This window comes from Centroberyx affinis, unplaced genomic scaffold, assembly GCF_046629955.1.
Source record: "Centroberyx affinis isolate AG114_WGS23_722 - 3 ecotype Tasmania unplaced genomic scaffold, CSIRO-AGI_Caff_v1 ptg000209l_1, whole genome shotgun sequence".
In the NCBI taxonomy this organism is placed as follows: domain Eukaryota; kingdom Metazoa; phylum Chordata; class Actinopteri; order Beryciformes; family Berycidae; genus Centroberyx; species Centroberyx affinis.
This window is the reverse complement of record NW_027278901.1, coordinates 84673-104606: the sequence shown is the minus strand read 5'-3', so window position 1 is coordinate 104606 and position 19934 is coordinate 84673. Positions and strand designations below refer to the sequence as shown.

The window sequence follows — 19934 nt, the reverse complement described above, 5'->3', positions numbered from 1 at the left end:
ACCTTGTCAGACCTTTTGGATGACGTCATTCAGGCCTCAACGCGCTCGCTGTAGCGTTTCTTCAGCCTTGTCGGTTGTGCTCATGAAATTCAATCTGACACTGGTGTAAAAAGTGAGCACTCCATTTACCTTGAAAAAAAGCAAAAAAAATAAAATCATTGTGTTGGGTGGAAGCTAGCTGAAGTGCCAGCTTATGTATTTAAAAGGATCAAATGTGTCGGAAAAAAAAAAAAGTATTGTTAAAGCTGCACTTGGCAATAGCAGCCAGAGGTGGGTGTTTGAAATTGAAGGACTTCAGTACCCAGAAATCCTGCAACGTGACATCAGTAAACTGCACACAGCACGCTCATGTTTACCAAACTGCTCTGTGATGTTTCATAGCAATGCATACCAAAGGGACGGGAGAGGAAAAGATCTAATGCTGGTGAGTCCAGCTTTCTCTGGACGGAAGACGGGAGACAGTTTGGATTTGGAGTTTCGGATTGATACTCTTAAGTATCAATTCATTAGTTCCTGTGGGGGGAGAAGATTTTCCAGCAGTGACAATACCCGACAGCCGAATTTCATTTTGGGCAAAGAAAGTGAATCGGCTGCATCTAATGGGACGCTCCTCTCTGTTGCAGCCCCAATTTATGGTTTTAGACTAATAAGACGGTTGCATTTTTACATAAAATTCTTGCCTAGCGCAGCTGTAAAACAGGGAGCTGTGTATGCATGCCTACTATTACAACAACACTAAATACAAAATGCCCTGTACTTGGGAAATGTCTGCTGATATTGTTACCTTTGGATCTGTTGTAGCACCGGGTCAGCCTCCACGCAACGTAGAATGGACCATGATTGGCTCCATCCTCACCCTACACTGGGATCCCGTCGTAGCCATGGAGACGGAGTCAGAGGTCACCGGATATCTGGTAGGTCCCACATCACTGCGACGTTCTGATCCTTTCCTCAAAAACAAGAACAAGCGGGTTTTTTTTTTTACATCAGTTCATGCATTTCTCGCGCTCGCCCCTCCTCTGGCGCAGGTGCTGCTGAAGAGGCATCGCTACAACGACATCAACACTATCTTGACCAACAAAACCACCGCGGAGCTCAGCCTCTCCGCCAACGACAACTATCTCATCCAGATCAAGGCCCAGAGCGAGGGGGGCGAAGGCGTGGGCAGCGAACCCATCCACATCCATAAATTAAGTGAGTTTGCCCCTTCTCTCTCTCTCTCTCCCTCTCTCTCTCTCTCTCTCTCTCTGTCAGCTCTCTTTGACCATTGATAAAGCTTTAGTGATGATTCAATAATTTGAAAAAGAACATTTAATTTGGCTCCATTGCATCCCTTCCCAACCATGTGTAATAGACTTATTTCGGCTGCGAGAAAAGCGACCTTTTTAGAAATGCGTGCACGGTGTCATCCATCTCTGCCATTGGGTTATTATTCCTTGTTGACTGGCTGCACAGCGCTGCAGCATATAAAGCAGTCCTGTGCTCCCATCCCCCTGCTGTGCGAAATTGTAAGGCGGCTCAGTTTGCCGCTCTGCTCTTTGATGTGATACAAACCTTATCTTCTCAGTGTACTTTAATGGCCTCTCCTGTTGAAAGCCATTAATAATGTAGATATGGGAAAATTCACAGTTGCCGTTTGATTTATGATAACTTGTCAAGAAATTTAGAGGATGGCTTGGCGAGGCGATGTCTTTTTCCTCGTGTTGATCGGTGGGGATATTTTTGGTTCTTCAAGACGCCTCTCTCTCTCTCTGCTGCTTGTGGTTTCAGGCATGGGAGCGCGGGGCTCGGGAGCGGGCCGCCTCAGCCCGTCGTGCCTCTCCGCAGTCCTCATCAGCGCGCTGCTCCGCTCCTCGTGGTGATGTCTAATCAGAGCCCTTGGAGCGCCCTCCCTCCCTCCCTCCCTCCCTCCCGCCCTCCCGCCCTCCCTCCGCTGTCCCTTCAGTCAGCCTGTCCTCCGTTAACCCTCCGCTGGACTGGCAGAAGGCCCAGACTTCAGTGGGCACACCGGGGACGGAAGGGGACCGGAATGGACTTGGCCCGGATCGAACTCTTAAAGGGACCACGCCGCTTATTTTGAGGACGGTCAGATAGAGACATGATGATTTGTGTGCATGATATCTTTCAGTATTTCTTCCAGCGTCATAAGTGCCACCATGCTCTAGGTACATTTATAGTGTTTTTTTTGTTTTGGCCCATGAATATACTTCCGTTTGGAAGTTATGATGTCTACATGAGCTACGTTCGATGAGGATCCTTGAAGATACTAATGCCTTAAATCCATTTTACATATACATACCAAAGTAGGTGACAGAGACATTTGCTTTATGAAATTGTAAATTCAGTTTTCTGGGTGATCAGTGTTTTTTTGTATCCTATATTGAGGTTAGAAAATGTTTTGCAAAGCAGAAGTGTATTCAGAAGGATTTATCTTCTCAAGGTCAAACTCTCAACAGAAAGGTTAGCCTAAATTCATGGCAGATTGTCTTTCAGGAGGCCAAAAATGAATCTCTAAATTAAAGGCAATTCCATCCACAGAATATCTCGATTATCTAATATCCCCACTTTGCAAGATGCCCTGTTGAATCATAGAATATTTTTGTGATTTTTCCACCTGCTGCAAAAAAAAAAACCCTTCCCATTGCATGCTTAATGTTTTTAGCTGGCTTTTTCAAATGGACGGGGGATGCATAGCAAATTGATCAACTGTGCCTCAAACCCACTTATCTCTACATATTGAAATAATATTAGCCCTCTTACAGAGCCACGGGCTCTTCAGCTGAAGACCCTCTCTGCAGTGCGCTGATAGGTCTTGGCATTTTGTTCTCTATCTCATGCTCCTCTAAATAATAAATGCCTATCATACTCTGCTTTCTCAGTCTAGAGAAATGTTAGGATTGCAGAGAATAGAGTAGTGTGGTGTTACTATGTCAAGCAGATCCCATGTGTACTGTTCCTCCTCTACATTTAGACGACCTGTGTTCTAGATACGTATATCATATTACAACAACATGTACTACACCCCAGATGACCAGTTGGCCCAGTGCACAAAGGACTACAGGATACTAGTGCCTTCACTAGAACTCACGTTGTTGTTTTTCTTTTGTTTTCTTTCCAAATGTCTTAGAAGAGGCATTTGTGTTTCAGAAGAGTCATTGTTTGCTTTTCTTAGGAAATTAGACAAGGAACAAAGAGAGAGGAGTCTCAGTGGCAGAGTGGGGGAGCCCATTAATGGAAAGGGTATGTTGATTAAATTTTCATAGAGACAAATGCTGGAGCACCTGCAACAAAAATGGGGTTGAAAGCTTTAGGAAAGCCACAACGGATTGAGATATACGGCGGAAATTTGGGTCGTAATATTTATGGTCTGTGGCATAATAAATGTTTGATTCCATCCGTAGCATAATTTATGGGCTATTAAGGCATCTGAATAAATGATGCCAGCGCAAGAGCCCTGACTGGAAATGGAGCGAAAGGTTGGGCTGTCATTTTAAACTCCAACCCCCCCCCCCCCCTCACCCCCCCACCTATTGGACATGTACCATTGTACCATACTCAGAGGAACATTGCTTCTCTGCTGAGGGAGCCACTTTTCCCTCTCTTTCATCACACGGATGGCTCTGTCAAAAGTCACCTAACTAAGAGCCGAGGTGTGATTATCGGAGACCCGACGATGTTCGCGGGATCTTCAAGGATACAGTCAACCGCACCGCTACACATTACTGTGCCTTTGCCGAATACCGAGGGAGGGGGGGGGGGGGGGTTAGCTCGGCGGCTGTCATCGTCTGTATTTTGCGCTCCCCTCCCCCTCCCAGCCCCAAAGTCGAATGAAAGCACAAGGAGTTGATGCAAGGTGACTGGATGTCCTCGCTTAGCCGTTGGAACAGGTGTGCGGACCCCAGAGGCCTCGTAAAAGTCCAACCAGCCGACATAATCAGGCTGTCCTATCTGCTCCTCGGCCGGTTTCATAAAGCTCCGCGCCCGTTGATTAGGCTGCTGCAGACCAGTCAATGGGATATTGATTTTCCTGCCCCATTATTACAGCTGTCACAGTTCGGCTGCTTGATTGACTGATGGCCGCGTTCCTTATTGCGCTTGGTTTGTTGTGTTACGGGCAGAGACGTTTGAGATGTCCTCCGATACTTCAGTCCCTATCAGATCATTTCATATGGTGTTTTCTTTTTTTTTTTTTGGTTTGGTTTGTTTGTTAGAAGGCAGACTGCATTTGCTCCATTACAACTGGGAACTGTGCTTTTCCACAGGTTTTAACAAGCATTTCCTAGAGTAGATGGTGAATTTGAATTTTGGCCATTGGCCTGAAAACTGACTGGCTGTTTAATGTCATTTGAAGTTAAATCTCACACACAACCACTCCAGGGATGTCCTGCTCTGTTGATAGAAGTATCTTTGTTTCATAAAGTAGAGCCAACACTGTAGATGTATTAACTTGTTTCTCCAAGAGATGAGAGCGCTTTTGAAAAAAGTACATTGGAACATAAGTTGATCCAAGTGGTGTAACATTCATTTTTTTTTAATACTATTCAAATAAGCTAAAAGCATCACTGAATTTGCCAGCTCATAAGTAATTAGTTTACAGTGCTTAATTGTGTGGCAGTTTCTCAAAGCTCTCCTATTATTTACATAGTTCTAGTTCTTGGTGTTCCTTGTTACCCATGCTCACATAAGAAAAAAAAAAGCTATAATTTTCTGTCCTTGTGCTTTGATAAATGCCACTGAGTACAAGCTAGAAAGTGAAGGACAAGATGGTAACCACCAGGTTGACAGAATGGTTAAATGTATTAATCACAACACAACAACACACAAGTCTATTTATATCCACAAAGTCTACTTGTTCAAATTGGTTTATACTGTGGATAAGGTAGTTGTTGCTAAAAAGGAGTGTACTTGGTGCAATGTAAATAGCTTGCATATATTTTTTAAACATGGCCAGCAAAGACAACCTATTGCTTTTATATAGTGTGTTCCTCGACCTTAATACTGGTGTATTAATCAATGATCTCTGTGAGATACTGACATGTAGAATGGCATTTTCATATTGAAAAGTAACAGTTTTGTCTTGTATACTAAAATTGTGCATGTTAATCATTGTTTTGTGAATTTGTGTTGACTTTTCTAAAACTATAACTTAATAAAAATGTTTATTCCGGCAAGCAGTCTGTTCACATGCCACCCACCCTCACCTGTCTTCCATTCAGGATAGGCTGAGGTTCGCCTTTGCCACTTGATGTTTTGATGGTTGTCAGCAGTCTTGTAGTCAAGACCACATTAGTCAAGTCCAAGTCAATTTCAAGACCAGGTCCAGTGGAGTTTGAGTCAAGACCGGGTCCAAAGAGTCAAAACCAAGACCAGAACAAATGGAGTCCTATTCAAGACTAGAATAGGAAATAAACTGTGTGCTTAAGGAGTTTCTTAAGGATGAACAGATGTAGATGTTTCTGCAGGAGCTTTGCACTACACCCTTCAACATCCAACTGATCAATGCATAGGAACTGACTAATCAATGCATTACATGCACAGCTTTTTACAGGTGAAATCCCTTAAACTGTTTGTGGCACTGGGGAGAAATTAAACCAAACATCAGTAAAATTACATTTTTATATTTTCAGACAGGCAGTTAAAAGTCAAGTCAACATCCAGCCAAGACCAAGACAAGTCAAAACAGGCACAAGACTGAAACAAGTCTGAGACACCAAAAAGTGGTGTTTAGACCAGACTCAAGTATTACAAAGTTAGTCGTCAGCATCCATAGTTAGACAATGCTGTTAACTAATTCAAATCGATAACTTGCCATGACTTTAAGAGACCGACTGAATTCTGATGTGTAAATACTGTATAATGCATTGCTGTGATGTGCACATCACAGCAATGCTTAATTGAGCCGAACGTGTTTCCTTCCATAAGGCGAGGCAAGGCGAGGCAAGGAGCGGCGTGTTCAGTAAGTCTTCAGAACGCTCTGCTCGTAGGATTCACACATCAATGGGAGGCAAGCCTTTTTAGTCAGTGGGATCCAAACAGGATTACTTTATGTCATAGCAGTTTGTAGAGCAAAGGAGTGTTTCAGTATAATCGCCCGTTTCATCAAAGTACAGTGTTTTACCCATCATTAGCCCCACACAGGCACAACGGTATCTGTGGAGAACGGATATTTCTTTATTTCTGACCTGAGTTGGTTTCTAAGTAATGCATGAGCCATGTGATTTGAACTTGTTTACGTGCTTCATGCAAGGTTGCTCAATTTTCTTTTACCCCTTGTTGACCTCCTTGCTTAGTTTGCATCCACTGAGAGATGAACTCTGTCAAACATATCATCATCATTTAATTTCCCGGTGTAATAAGAAAAGAAATACATGTTTATATATAAAAATATGCCTTTTTCTTTTGAGAAAAATGATATTTTGAGATAACTGACTGCAGTATATATGGATTACCAGCTCTATCGTGATTTTGTTAAATAAATCAATTTCATGAAAATTTTGGAAAATGAGTTGAAAAAATATTCTTATACACTAAAAGAGGAGGGCTGATCATGGTACATTCATAACAGTTTCATAAAATGCTCAGTGCTCAGGATTTCAAAATAAAAGTCACCATAAAACTATAAAAACTTGGTTTGTTGTAGTAGTGGTAATGGTAGTGGAAGTAATAGCAACAGAAGTAGCATTAGCATTTACAATAGGAATGTATGCAGAGCACATTCATTACAGTTTCATGAAATGCTTATGAATAACTTAGAGCAAATTCATGCTTCCTTATATATTTATGTAATAGGTTTTGTAAATGAAAGTCTCCTAACCTTTTCACATAAATCGTAGCAATGGCAGTGATATTAGTGGCAGGAGTAAAAGTCGTAGTAGTCGCACTATTTTCATATCACAACAATCCTTCACTGTCCATAATAGTCTGAAAAGATAGAAATGAAAATATTTTGCTTAATTCACCTCTTGTACGCTACTGTCAACTGAGGAGAGGATACAGTGACAAAGTGAACATTGATTAAAACCAGGCGCATTGTTTTCCTGCTTATATTTCACGCACTTAGGGAAATTCCTGATGATTTTGAACTTGTGTCTTGGGATCAGGTCATTCTTATCAGAAGACGGTACTTGCTCCAAATGGTGCATAATTAAGGGGGTGAGTGACACTGAGCGTTTCGCTAATTAAGAAGAAATGTCAGCCTCATCAGACAGTGTCCAATGTGAACCACAGACATTAGTGGCAAACACAGTGTCGGATTAAAGTGGGACACTTTTTCCCCACAGACTACAAAGGCGTGTTTTGTTTTACTTTAAAATGCACCAGTTTATCAAGTGCTGCAGCATCTACCGCATGCCGCAATGACACTTTATCATTATTTAATAGCAACACAGGACGTGGGATTGTTAAGTCAAATGGTTATTAAAATCTAAAGGGAAATCCTAAAAATAAAATCATGGGAGCATCCACCAGACTTCAGGTGTGAAGCTATAAATGGGTGAAGGATTCTGCCACGGCGAGGATTCATGGATTTCTTTTCAACAGTTACAGCGCTCCTTGGCTTTGTCCCTGGGCATTATGGATGCTCCATCAGTGTTCGCTAATTAGGAGGGCGCCTTTTCAACAGATGACAAGGGAAGGGACACAGGAGGGAGGTGTGGAAATTAATCACTGAAGTTTATTAATGAGGGGGTATCTGGCCCTGTGTGGCCGGAGAACAATATGAGAAGGAGCGATCAGAGGCGAGCTCCATCCATCACTCTGGAAACCGGAGACACGGACAGAGCGAAGCTTTCAGGAGCGATCTTTAATGTGGGAACGACTCGAGAAGAGAACACAAGTTTGTTCAATAACAAACACTTCAGAGAGAGATATAGCACATTTACTTTTTTCCCTTTCATTCAGTATCAGTATTTCTCCACTCAAACGTGGACTGTATATATAATTTCAGAACCGCTCTGTTCCCTCCGATATGTTTGCTATTGGTGAAAAGATGAATTTATATCTTCAATTTGAGTGTAAATACATAGATTTCTGTTCACCCTGTTCTCTTCCCCTTGCTATTTTCACCTATATTAAAAAAAAGCAGGTCTTCAGTGTTTACTCTTATCACAGCTGTTGGATACGAACTGTTGGATCCGGGGAACCTGATGTTTCGCACCATGCAGGCATAAGAGGACCGATGCAGTACTATCATAGAGTGAATGCATTTCTTGGAATGTGCTCTCCCTAAAATAATTATATCTTTCCACCTGACTAGACTCCAGCTTCCCCTGTTTATAACATCCAGGCACCACAAAATCAGCAGTATGAATTACATTAGGTTACTCCCTGACCACATCAGCAAGGGCCGATCCCACATAGATTGTCCTCTACTCCGATAATGTACACATCTATAAATAAATAAAGACGAGGCTGAAATTTGACACTGTGCAACATCTAATGATCTACACTCAGTATGAGGCTCACTATTCAGTCCATCCACCCATGTTAAAGCTGCACTAGGTGAGATTTGTATGCAAAAATGCACCCGCCTTATCAGCTTAAATCACAAAGTGGGAGCGTCTCATCTCCCCTAATTGAGACCTTGTAAATTTCCCCTATGAATGAGATTCTGGTGTCGGGTATGTGCAGTTTGCTGATGTCACCTTACAGGATTTCTGGGTATTAAAGTTCAAACTGTTCAAACAGATACTTCTCGGTGCTATTTGGAGCTGCCAGTGTGCGAATTTGCCTAGTGTAGCTTTAATCATGATTAATAATTAATTAGGGCAGTACGTATATTAAACCTTGCTGGAGAGTAGGGGATCATGCAGGATTACATAATGTCTCATGTATGACACCAGCCATACAATATCATTTCAAGAAAGGGTGCTTTTCTTTAACTGGCTTCCATGGTGCAAAAAAGGCAGGGATGTGTGACTCTTGGGGATAACATTAATTACTTATGAACACATCCCCGAGATCCCCAGTTTACTCACACCACACTGCGGAGGAAATACGATCTAATGATGAACTCATGGGTGAGTGAAAGCCCACAGCCTAGCTCACTGCTCATCTGTGTCTTATTTGGAAGACTTTGGTCAGACAGGGCTTTCTTTGGCTTAAGATGCGAATGTTTTGAGATCAGTGCTAATATTTCTGGATCAGGAAATATATATAAGCTAAGGCAAGTGGATGCTACAATTTGAATGTGTATTTGTTCAACCAACCAAATTATTGTATTGTATTTGTACTGAGATTAAACCTGGAAGTGGGTGTGATGTAGAATGAAACATTACAAATACTAAATATTTAGGGTTTTTTTCCCCCCCTTGCAATCATTGCCATTGCTATTGTTGGGATATTAAAGCATTAAATTCATATAGGTTTATAGTGACTTATAAATAATAAAGTTTAAAAGCATAGTTTGCCTTTTAAAGCTGTATTTAGCACACAACTTTGATGTTGTGTAGCCATAAGCATAGGCTTTTATAAACACTGCCATACACAACCATAACCATAAACAATTAAACTGAGAGAATGCCTTTATGAATCAAAATATATTCTCACTCTGAATTACTCTGTGCAACTGGGTGACCCATGCCCCTCACACACACACACACACACACACACACACACACACACACACACACAGACACTCCTAACTGGGAGACACTGCACAGTCGGTATTAGAAACATCTTCATTATGAACTACCTTATGTTATGAACTGCACAACCCCCATCCCCCACTGGGGGACACTGAACATTTAGAATAGAAAGAATAGAAAGAATAGAAAAATGAAGTGCAAATGAAATAGCATAGTTTTTTTAGTGTTCATACTAAAACTCTTTTTCATTTTATCTCTACTTTTTGTTTAATTTGTGTATTCTAGTAAATAAAAAATGTAGAAAAAGCTTCCTTGGGAGGAGTAGCCTATATCTGTGGCTACTGTGCCCCTTCTCAATTTCCTCTAAGTTGTATTTAGTGAAGACCAGTGGTGTGGAGCGATGGGGAGACACATCGTCCCTGCTGTACTGAACAGACTCAGAGGACAGGGAGTCTTCACACCAACTCTGCCTCGCAAAGTCATTCAGCAGAGCAGAAAAGCAAACAAGCCGCAACAAGAAAAAGAGAAAAAACTGGCCCCGCAACGAGATCAATGAGGAAAAACAGTCAAGTTGATTTTTTTTTCCACATTTACAGGCACACCATCAAAACTTCTGAACATTATTGAAAAAATTCTGAATTCAGAAGTAAAATCCAATTTTGCATGTGTTGATTTACATACCAGGCACAAATCAAGCCCACCTGTCTACACTTAGTATGTCAGTGTGTGTGGTAAGGGGGCTCTGCCAATCACTGTCATTGAGTAGAACTAAAGGAAGACGTTGGATCTAGGCCAAAAGAGGCAAAGTAGAGCCAGAAAACACAATGTCAGGTAAAGACAAGGCAGGATATATGGATTGTCTTTACTTTTTCAAATGAAGAAGAAAGGTAGGATATGTGCGAGGTTTGGTTAAATGAGTGATTGATTTGGAATATGGAGAGACAGCAAAAACCATCCAGCTGTGTGCTGCTGAGCTGACTACCACAGTGGCCAGATGGACACTTGATGCTAGCTTGGATTGACACTTGACTTGGCTGAGGGCTTCGTCCTTCTGTGCCTACAAGCTACAGCTGAACTCTCCATTGTTTCCACACGCAAAATGGCTTTTCAATGTCGCACTGCTTTCGCTGCAGTCAATATAATGTTGGACCATTTTAACCAAAGTGTCTCTCGTGTCTCCAGTCTAGCAGCTACTCAGTTAGCTACTGAAGTACGGTCAGGTTCAACCTCCCATTCAGCTTAATTTGTGTGGGCTGCTGAACATTAGATGCATAAAAACTGTTACCCTCCACATGAAACGATATTATTTTCGGCTTCAGATACTGGGCCTCATACAAGAGCCATGTACAGGTTTGATTTTAAATTGTGAGAACAACATGAATTCGGAGTGGTTTAGACCTGGCGTATGCAGATACACACAGTGCTGTTCAACCACATTTTTGTAAAGAATAGAAGTCCATAAATCACTTGTTTCAAGGAAACACTAGTTTTAATATAGGTAAACATAGCCAATAGATATAAACAGATACAATGCACGTCAATACTGCATAATCCTAATTTGATTATTTTAGGGTGTTAGGGTTAGATAATTGTTTAAATCGTTATTGTAATGACTCAGAAATGCTACTGGCTAAGGTGAATTGATCCCAGTATAAGACCCCATACTGTTTACTGCTTCTAGATGCCTTGGTTAACTGCATGGGCATTGGGGAGAGATCATGAGTCATTTTACATTATCCAGACATGTGCTTTTGGATCTCTGCAACACTCTGGAGCTTCAACTCAGCAGAGAAACACAGCAAGATAAACTCCGTTCCTCCACATCTCCAAGTACTGCGTACGACTGGGGTTTCAGATTCCTGAGGCAGAGAGAGGGGACCGCTCACAGTCCTTTGTGAGTCATGTGCGCTCCTCAGACATAAAAGGTCTCATTAGGCTGATGCCCCTGTATGTACAATTCCCTTCCCCTGCCGCCCAACAGACAGGCCATTGCTGGTCTCCCAAATGTCACCGGAGCAATAGACTGCGCTCATGTACGTGTCAAAGCACCAACTCCAGATCCATTCCCATTCCTCAACGGGAAACAGTATCACTCAATCAACATGTACGTCATCTCAGATGCCAAATTCCACCTGCTTAGCGTCCTGAGGGATCACACAGCTCATTTGCACTGCAGCAGTTCAGTCGGGATGCGTCTGGATCACGGAGACGTATGGCTCCTTGGTAAGTGCTTTGTCACTGAATGGAATCCTGATCCATTTTAGCCTTGCTGCATAACAACTAATCCACTATTGTTGCTCTGCTGTAGGTGATGGGGGGGGGTTACGCTCTCACTCCGTGGCTTATGATACCACATGTAAATCCTCAGACCAGACAGGAGCTATGCTATAACGAGCGCCATATGCACACTCGCTCTGCGGTAGAGCGCACACTCGGGGTGCTAAAGGCTAGCTGGGTGTGCCTACACGCCGCAGGTGGCAGGCTTCTCTACACAGAAGGGAAGAGAGGAGAAAGCATAGCGGATTACCTTGGCCTGTTGTGTTTTTCACAACATTGCTGTGAAACGTGATGTACCTCTGCCAGCAAATCGAGCCCCTTGCAGAAGCCGTGCCAAATAACTCTCTACATTGGTTTTTCATTTGAAATTATTTTCCATATTGATATCAAATCGTTTTAGAATTAATCGCGACACAATTGAAACAATTCCACACAAACCACACAGTTGGGCTACATTTGTTTTGTATTGACTGCGAGAGTTTCTCTTCAGAGTTCTGTTTGTGTCCATGAGTCTGTCGAAGATTTTAACTAATGTGTTGGGAATCAACTGCAAAATTTCCCCTTGATCTCTGTGATGAATGCAAATGTTTGACTCTCCATTTTATATAACTTTAAGAAATAAAAAGGCATATTATATAGGAGAGATTAACGGGGCATAGTTTCAGAATGAAAAGTCATGCACAGTAGTGGGAGAACTGACAACTGGGGTTGTTACTAAGGGAGGTGCCTTTGGGAATAAGGTACATAAAAACAAAACGGTGCTTGATTTTAGAGTAGATTTCCATCAGCATCAGATGCCACTGAAGCTGTAGGTCAGCTTTGATAGCTGTGGAAAATGATGTCCTTCCTTTGTCTTCATTCAGATTTTGCACGAAATATTGTGATAATATCAAACTGTGAAGCCAGTATCATGTAATGAACCAAACCTTGAGCTGAATGTATTGTTATATCCCTACTTTTCACCCAAGCTTTGGCTTAATGATCCTCTTTACAACAGCTAGGATGTAGCATAGGAAAATGTTAGCTTTCTAAGAATAAGAGAGGTGAAATCATTTGCTTTTCAATATCTACCTCCAGTATCTCCATATCTAACAAACAAACAAAAGCAGCTTGCTCTTAGGTTGTCATAATATTATAAATTGGTGAAATACATACAGGCACAAACTTTGATTAAATGTACCTCACTGGTTTTTGGATTGGATTTAATCAGTTTTCTTACAGAGTAAAGACACAGATAAGGAATGATGAATATATGCAGTGTATATAGCACTAAAGTTTTATATAATCATTGATAACTGTGTCTCTGTTTATCAAGAGAGAGGAGAAGAGGACAGAGACAAAGAGAGATGAGAGGAGAAGAGAAAAACAAGCAGAAGGGGAGGAGTGAGGAGAAAGACAGGCAGACAGCACACTACAATGCATCATGTATAGAGTTTCTGTTCAAAGTGTTTACTGTGCTGCTCCATTTAAACCTATGGTATGTCCATGTCAAAGTGCACCAGACTGATGCATTTTTGGAAATCTAAACAAAAAATTCTCCCATGCGAGAATTCACCCAGAAATGAAGATGATGTGCCCAAAATTTGAAACTCAGCTGTTCCATGACACTGAATGACTCTAAATGTTGCTAATGTTTGACTATGGCAATTACTAGTGAACCAAATCGTGTGTTCCAGTTCCATCTGGCTGTTTGACTGCTCTCTGTATGCTTTTCACATAAAACGAAGCAAAATAAAATCAAGCAATGCAGGATTTGTCCTTCAGCTACTATCAATGCAAGAATGACATTGGAGTCACATGTTAAAAACTGTGATATTTTCTATCAGACAGAAGCAGACAATTACAATTTAAGAGTTTTTTGATCAAATGCAGTAGGCTGCATCATCATTTACATCAGCAGTGTGGTCACTGGTGTTTATATGTGTATCATCTATGGCAATAGTCTGGTCTCTGGGCATATAGAGTATACCTGATCAGCTTAAACAGTTTTGACATAGGTTGTGGGGGTCACAGTATCCTCAGCCTTTCTACAACCACATCAGTGATTAGAATTGCAATTGATTCTAACAGCCTCTCCTCAACCACATCATTGCTTTCGGATGGCTGGCTGTTGCAAGTTGTGTTGATCTGAGTTGAACATAAAAGTGTAACAAAGACGCTTTAGAATAATGAATGAATACTAGTCATACTAGCCATAAACCAAACCAGCCTCATGAATTCAGAAGCAGTAAGCACAGTCCTCTGTTTTTTGTTTTGTTTTTTCTTCCGTGGTAGAGGGGTAGCCTTGAGGTAAGAAAAGCAGGCTTGTGACTGGAAGGCTTTCACTTCAAATCCCAGACTAGCTGGGAGAATGTGAGCAGGGGAAGTGAATGAGAAGCGCTTTCTCCCCTCCCTCAACGACTGCTGTGGAGCTGCCCCTGAGAAAGACACTTAACCCCCGTTTGCCCCGGTGGAGCTCAGGACTGTGGCTGCACTGGGCAGTGTTCAGCTGTGAATGTGAAAGTGTCCACGAGCGTCTCTAGATAAATAAGGGATACAAAAAAATAAAAGGTTTGCATATGCTTTTCAATGCTAACAGCCGCTTCTTTTCAAAGGTGGACCTAGTTCAATGAAATTGCTTTTTGTGTTTTCAAAGCACATGAATTGTGACCAAGAGAAGAATTTGGTTAAAAAGCAGTTTCTGAAAACCTTCTGGTGATTTCTAAAGGTGCAATAATTTCAAAAAAAAAAAAAAAAAAATCAAAATCAATAGCGGAGTGCAGAGTGAAATGAAACATTTCAACTCTGTGTCCAGGCTCACATCAGTGTTTGTCAGATCAAGTATTCTCTTTTTTTATTTTTCACCTTTTGATGATACAAATAGCCCTGAGTTTGAGAAGTTGGAATGTGTATTTTTTTGTCTTGATCCACCTGCAGATAGCTGAAGAAAGCCAATTGAACCAATAAAGCAATCCCAGCAGCTGCAATAAAGTGTTAATCTTCAAAAGCTGGATTCATTATCACTCCACGGTGGATGAACAGCTGCTACTGTCATTTACAAACAACTGTTCAAATGATTTAATCCAATATCTCGATATTTAATATGTACCATGCAGGTGTACTTTTGCATTCTTGCATACTAGTTATGTTTTTGAAAGCCGGTAAGTCTGTTTTGTGTTTCTGTCCCTCTGGACACCATCTCCACCCTTCTGGGCATGGCTTCAAAGTGTTAGTTACACCAGCTGTGCCTATTAGAAAAGAGCAAAGGTAGAACAAAAACAGCTGCTATTTCTAACACTGTATCTACTTACGCCTTTTTTTCCCTTAGCAAACAGGTAGAAGATCAACTATAAATGACTTTTAGCAAATCTTTTTGATTAATTTTTTCATTGCCAGTCTTATTGCAAAGGCTTGCAAAGCACCGGTGGTAGGAAATTATACAAGCAGAGGTACCTTGGCGTTCAGGACATTGATAGATGATCTTTCTCAAGCTTCATAATTTCTCCCATGAATTTTCTGCTAAAACAACTTAAGAGGATTATGCCAAAACTCAAATAATAAACCTTTCATCTTCCCTTGGATCCAGGCAATAACGCAACTGAAACTAAATCACAGATATACTTATTCAGTATACTTTTTCAGTATACTCACTGAAAAACTATGTGTTTTAAGTTTGCAACCTGAGGCCTTCAAAGTCTATTTTACTTTTTCACAAGTCATCTTGCCAAATGCCATAAATGTGATGGGTAAGTTCATCTAAAGAAGTAGTGGTTGCACAGTTTTAGGAAATATGCAGTATAGTATTCACACTCCACCTACAAGTAGGCTGTTAAAAATCATCTACATATTCCTGGTTTAACACAGCAGTGACTGTTCTGCTCTCACGGCCAAAAATGTGGGGAAAGAAACTTTTTGTGTTTTTGTTTTTTTTTTCTTTTGCCAGTGGACTGATTTATCAGAAACCCAGTTTCACGTTGATCAAAACAACTACCTCACCGAATGCCAAGAAGTGCCACTTAGGCGAGCTGAAGATTTCACCAACCCTGTAAGCCTCGGTTCCAGTGACGACGTCGAGGTCTGAGTCAGCAAAGCCAGAGGTGCATTTAGTGCATTAGGCTGTCACGGGCAGAGGCAGACACTGTGGCGAAAGACCGGCTGAAAAGGCTTGCTGCAGCCCCGCGCCCCTCCCACCGAGGGGATTAAGTGAAGTAATGTCGCAAATGGCACGTCTGAAATAAAGAGGGACCCGCTTCAGTGTGGAACGTGCCACAGTTTCAAATGGCTTTGTTGTTCAAATATTAAAAGGCGCTATGATGCAAACACAAGCCCAAAATGAGCTAAATAGGAAATTGAAGAAACATGATTTCTATCCTTGCACTGTTCCTCAAGTTGACATTTGATCCACTGGTTCCTGAACAGGAATAAGGTAAATTAATTAATGAAAAGTTCCAAATTGTCTTTTCTATTTTCTAAAAAGACAGGTGCAATAGCAGCAAAGCCGTAACATAATTTACAGGGATGCACTGCTGTTAATGTTGGTGTTCTGCAGGTTTGCATAAGGAGCACAGAGCATCATCCATAAGGCTTGTATTAGTTGACGATTTCTAAAGTAGTTTCCTAGCCTTGTGAGTTACGTACTGTATGTTATAGAAAATCAATTACACAATTGTACATGATGGGTTTGAATGGAAGCTTTTAGAGACATGCATGGAGAAGTTGAACTGGCATTTAATTGAGCAGTATAACACCAGAGACTGGCGGATGACATATGTTAATATGTCAGCTCTTTTTCAACGCTGTAATTTGTTCTTTGGCACACAAGCCTCAAGCAAATTAAATATGTATTTGAATTGTTTGAATTATACATGTGTATCAGCAGTAAAATAAAGCAATGGATGGTGCGGTGATTAACATTCCTAAACTGCTGCCATATTAAATCATCCAGTGTCTACACAAGTACTGTTTTATTGATATATTCTTGAAAGGTCATCTACAGTATGTCTGATGATAAATGTCCTTCAGGCAATTAAGCATGTGTAAACAAAGTATCCTTGTTATTTTTTTTGTTTTTGATTTTTGATTGTTTATTTGATCTCTTTCCATAATTTCTTCCAGTTCATATTGTTGGGGGCCTTCAAACATAGAGCTTGAAGACTTCCGAAACATAATTTCTCCAGTCTTTCCAGTGATGGTTTTCGCTCATGTAGCCCTGGGGTTTGCTGAAGACCGAGGTGCCAATCATGGAGCCCGGTGGTATAAATGAGGTCTGACTCTGGGCGCCATAATTCCCTGAGCTGGATGTAGCATTCCTGCTCCTTCATTATGGCTTAATTAAGCCACTCAACACAGATGTGAATTCTGCATGCTGATTGTGTTGATATTCTGTGTTAAATATACTCGCAGGAATCTTTCCGCTGTAAGAGGGACTTGGGGCTTCGCTGCCTTTGTATGCATCTGCCAAGATGTTTATATCAGCACACATATCAGGCTGCTGCTGAAGATAATTGTTCTGAGATCCAGCTACAGTGGGTCACATGAACTCGCATGCCTCCCTAGACCGTGGCAAAGGAACACACTGCAGTGATATGCTCCGTATCATTTCATTAATTCAATTCACGCCCCCCCCCTCAGACTGTAATCTTAAAAACTGTAAAATATAATTTGCACAAGAGAAAGGCAGAGAGTGGGAAATTATATGTCACACATATTTGTTATATTGCGACTAAGCCATGCATTGAGAAGATATCTCTTAATTTTTGTGGCGTTTTTTTTTTTACCGCGCCGGGAATGAATGCACAGGCACATACTGAAACCCCGCTGTAAAGTGGCTGTGGAGGGAACGTACCAATTATCAGTGCCAATACCATCTGATGTGGAGGCATGGCGAGCTGATCATTGCTAATCTAGTTCATAGCACAGCGGGTCTCATGTGGTTCCAGCGCAGGGCTTCCTTGATCAGACGCCAGCGCTTGGTGGCAGGACCTGGATTTAGTGAGGCCTGTCGGGGCAGGAGAATGTGAATTACGGCTCAATGTTCCTCGACAGTGCTGAGCCGGTGGCTTCATCTGTTCTGACAGGCTCTTGACTGTGTGTGATGATGAGAGACAGCTCTGGGTTGGCGCTCGGCACCGGCTCTTCAGCTGACAATGTGAATTATGGAGACCCGAAGGAGCAAGAGCATGCATCAGCAGACCCCCACTCCTATTAATCCTCCCCTCAAAGGTTCCACCGCAGAGACCCCCAGACGTACCTCGCTGCGGCTCGTACATACACTTCAAACGGACATGACTGAAACATGATGGAGGCAGTGGACCCGTGTGCTCCACTGAGTTTTGATTCAGTATGGCTGATTCTTAAATGAAATGAATCGCTGAAAGTTGTTCTTTTGAACTGAAATACAGTTTATAGGGTGTTAGCAATAATTTACAAGCTCCAGGAGCGAGTGACTCTTCTTCAGCAAGCATCTGAAGTTAAAGTCACAATGAAATGAAAGATGACTTTTTCACCATGTTAGCTAATTTTCAATGCCATAATATATGCTTAAACACTTTTCTTGTATTTTTATATCAAAACCCCATTATTTTTACTTTCTGGAAAACAGTGTATCATTAATGGTGACATCATGGTGTACCAATAGGTCTAAATAAAAACTCCAATCAATAAAAGCATCACAGATTTTTGAACAACCCTTCTGCCCCTCCCATCAAATAAAACTGCCTTTCTCTCCCTAACTGATATACCATTGGTTTACACTTTTGATTGATCTCTCCTCGCATTATGTCCTCCCCAATACCCTATTTCATCATCCTGTTTCACTTGGACTTGAATGCTGTCAAGATTTTTTTTTTGGTCAAATATTATCTCCCGTACATTTCCTGCAGAATCAGCTGATTAAACCGCCTTGCGATGCAGACCATTCCATGAACCCTATCTTGAGCCTCTGTTGAAGGAGATATGAAAATTGAGCCATTCCAGGGTAAAAGACAAATCCTGTTGCATTTACCGCCCTAATCCTTCCTTTGGATGGTAAGAGCATAGCCGAGCTTAGAAACACATACCACCCAGGCTGAACCATGCTGTACAGTCTTCAGGAGACAATAGTATTGGTGAGTGTATTTTCTCGTCTTATGTCTCTGCCAAGTTCACATGCCCACACAGACTCCCGGCTGGTGCCAACTGCGCCCCCCCATAATATGACAGATTTATAAGCCCAAATGTATGAATATAGAGAAGAGCAAAGGCTCAGCGCAATAAGTACATATGTGTGCACTGGGCTGAAGATATGCACACGTCTCAATCAGAGACAGTTTGCACCATTTACAGCGGTTCCTGTCAGCCTGAAGAGTGACATTTTTCTAGTTAACCTTATAGGAAGCATAGTGAATAGAGTTAGTGCATGTTTACATTTTAACTACGGAGTGAAGTCTGCAGCAATGTTTGCTATCAATCCTTATTAAATTCATATATTAGCTTAGCACCATTGTATAGCCTCTGTTGAAACGACTATTGGGTCTTTACCTGATTGACACGCACCATTACTCTAAGATAATATGAAAAGCTAATGGACAATGCAGCACAATACTGGGAAGGCAACGGTATCTTCCAACAGTAAATCTGACCAGCATATAGAGAGTGCGAAGAGTGCAGTGCAACAGAGACTATCCTGTTGCACATATGCAGTCAGATAATCTCATTACTTAGAAAGAGCAGTCTCCACTATTGGCATGTTGTCTAAGGTTAACACACCCACACAGACAGAATGTGTTGCCTATTCGTATCCATCTCACATTCATTGCATTTGTATGTGTCGGTTAAGTGGCATAGAGATCTTTGCTCTACACTAATGAAGGCTGCAATTGATTATGCATTCCGGGAAGGCTTTACTCCGAGGTGTTGACTTCGGACCGGGCTACTCCAACATCTAAATGTACAGTATATTGTTGCACTAATTAATGTATTTGTATGAACAATTCAGTGCTGACCTGACATGCGTGATGTGTTTCATATCATGCAATATGTATTCCCTATTATGGATTGTTTAGTTTAATGAAAATGTAAAAAATCGCATCACGTCACATTCCTATCACAGCTTCA

The 19934-nt window shown here is 41.5% G+C and overlaps 1 protein-coding gene across 1 annotated transcript in view; it reads left to right on the top strand.

The window, feature by feature from the left end:
• The window catches only part of cntn3b (contactin 3b), a 33641-nt gene extending 31779 nt beyond the window's left edge, over window positions 1-1862 (top strand). Inside the window, exons 20-22 of the mRNA XM_071539965.1 lie at window positions 802-914; window positions 1029-1194; window positions 1771-1862. Coding sequence (XP_071396066.1) covers window positions 802-914; window positions 1029-1194; window positions 1771-1862 — 371 coding nt within the window. The remainder of the gene's footprint in view (window positions 1-801; window positions 915-1028; window positions 1195-1770) is intronic.
• Window positions 1863-19934: the final 18072 nt, after the last annotated feature.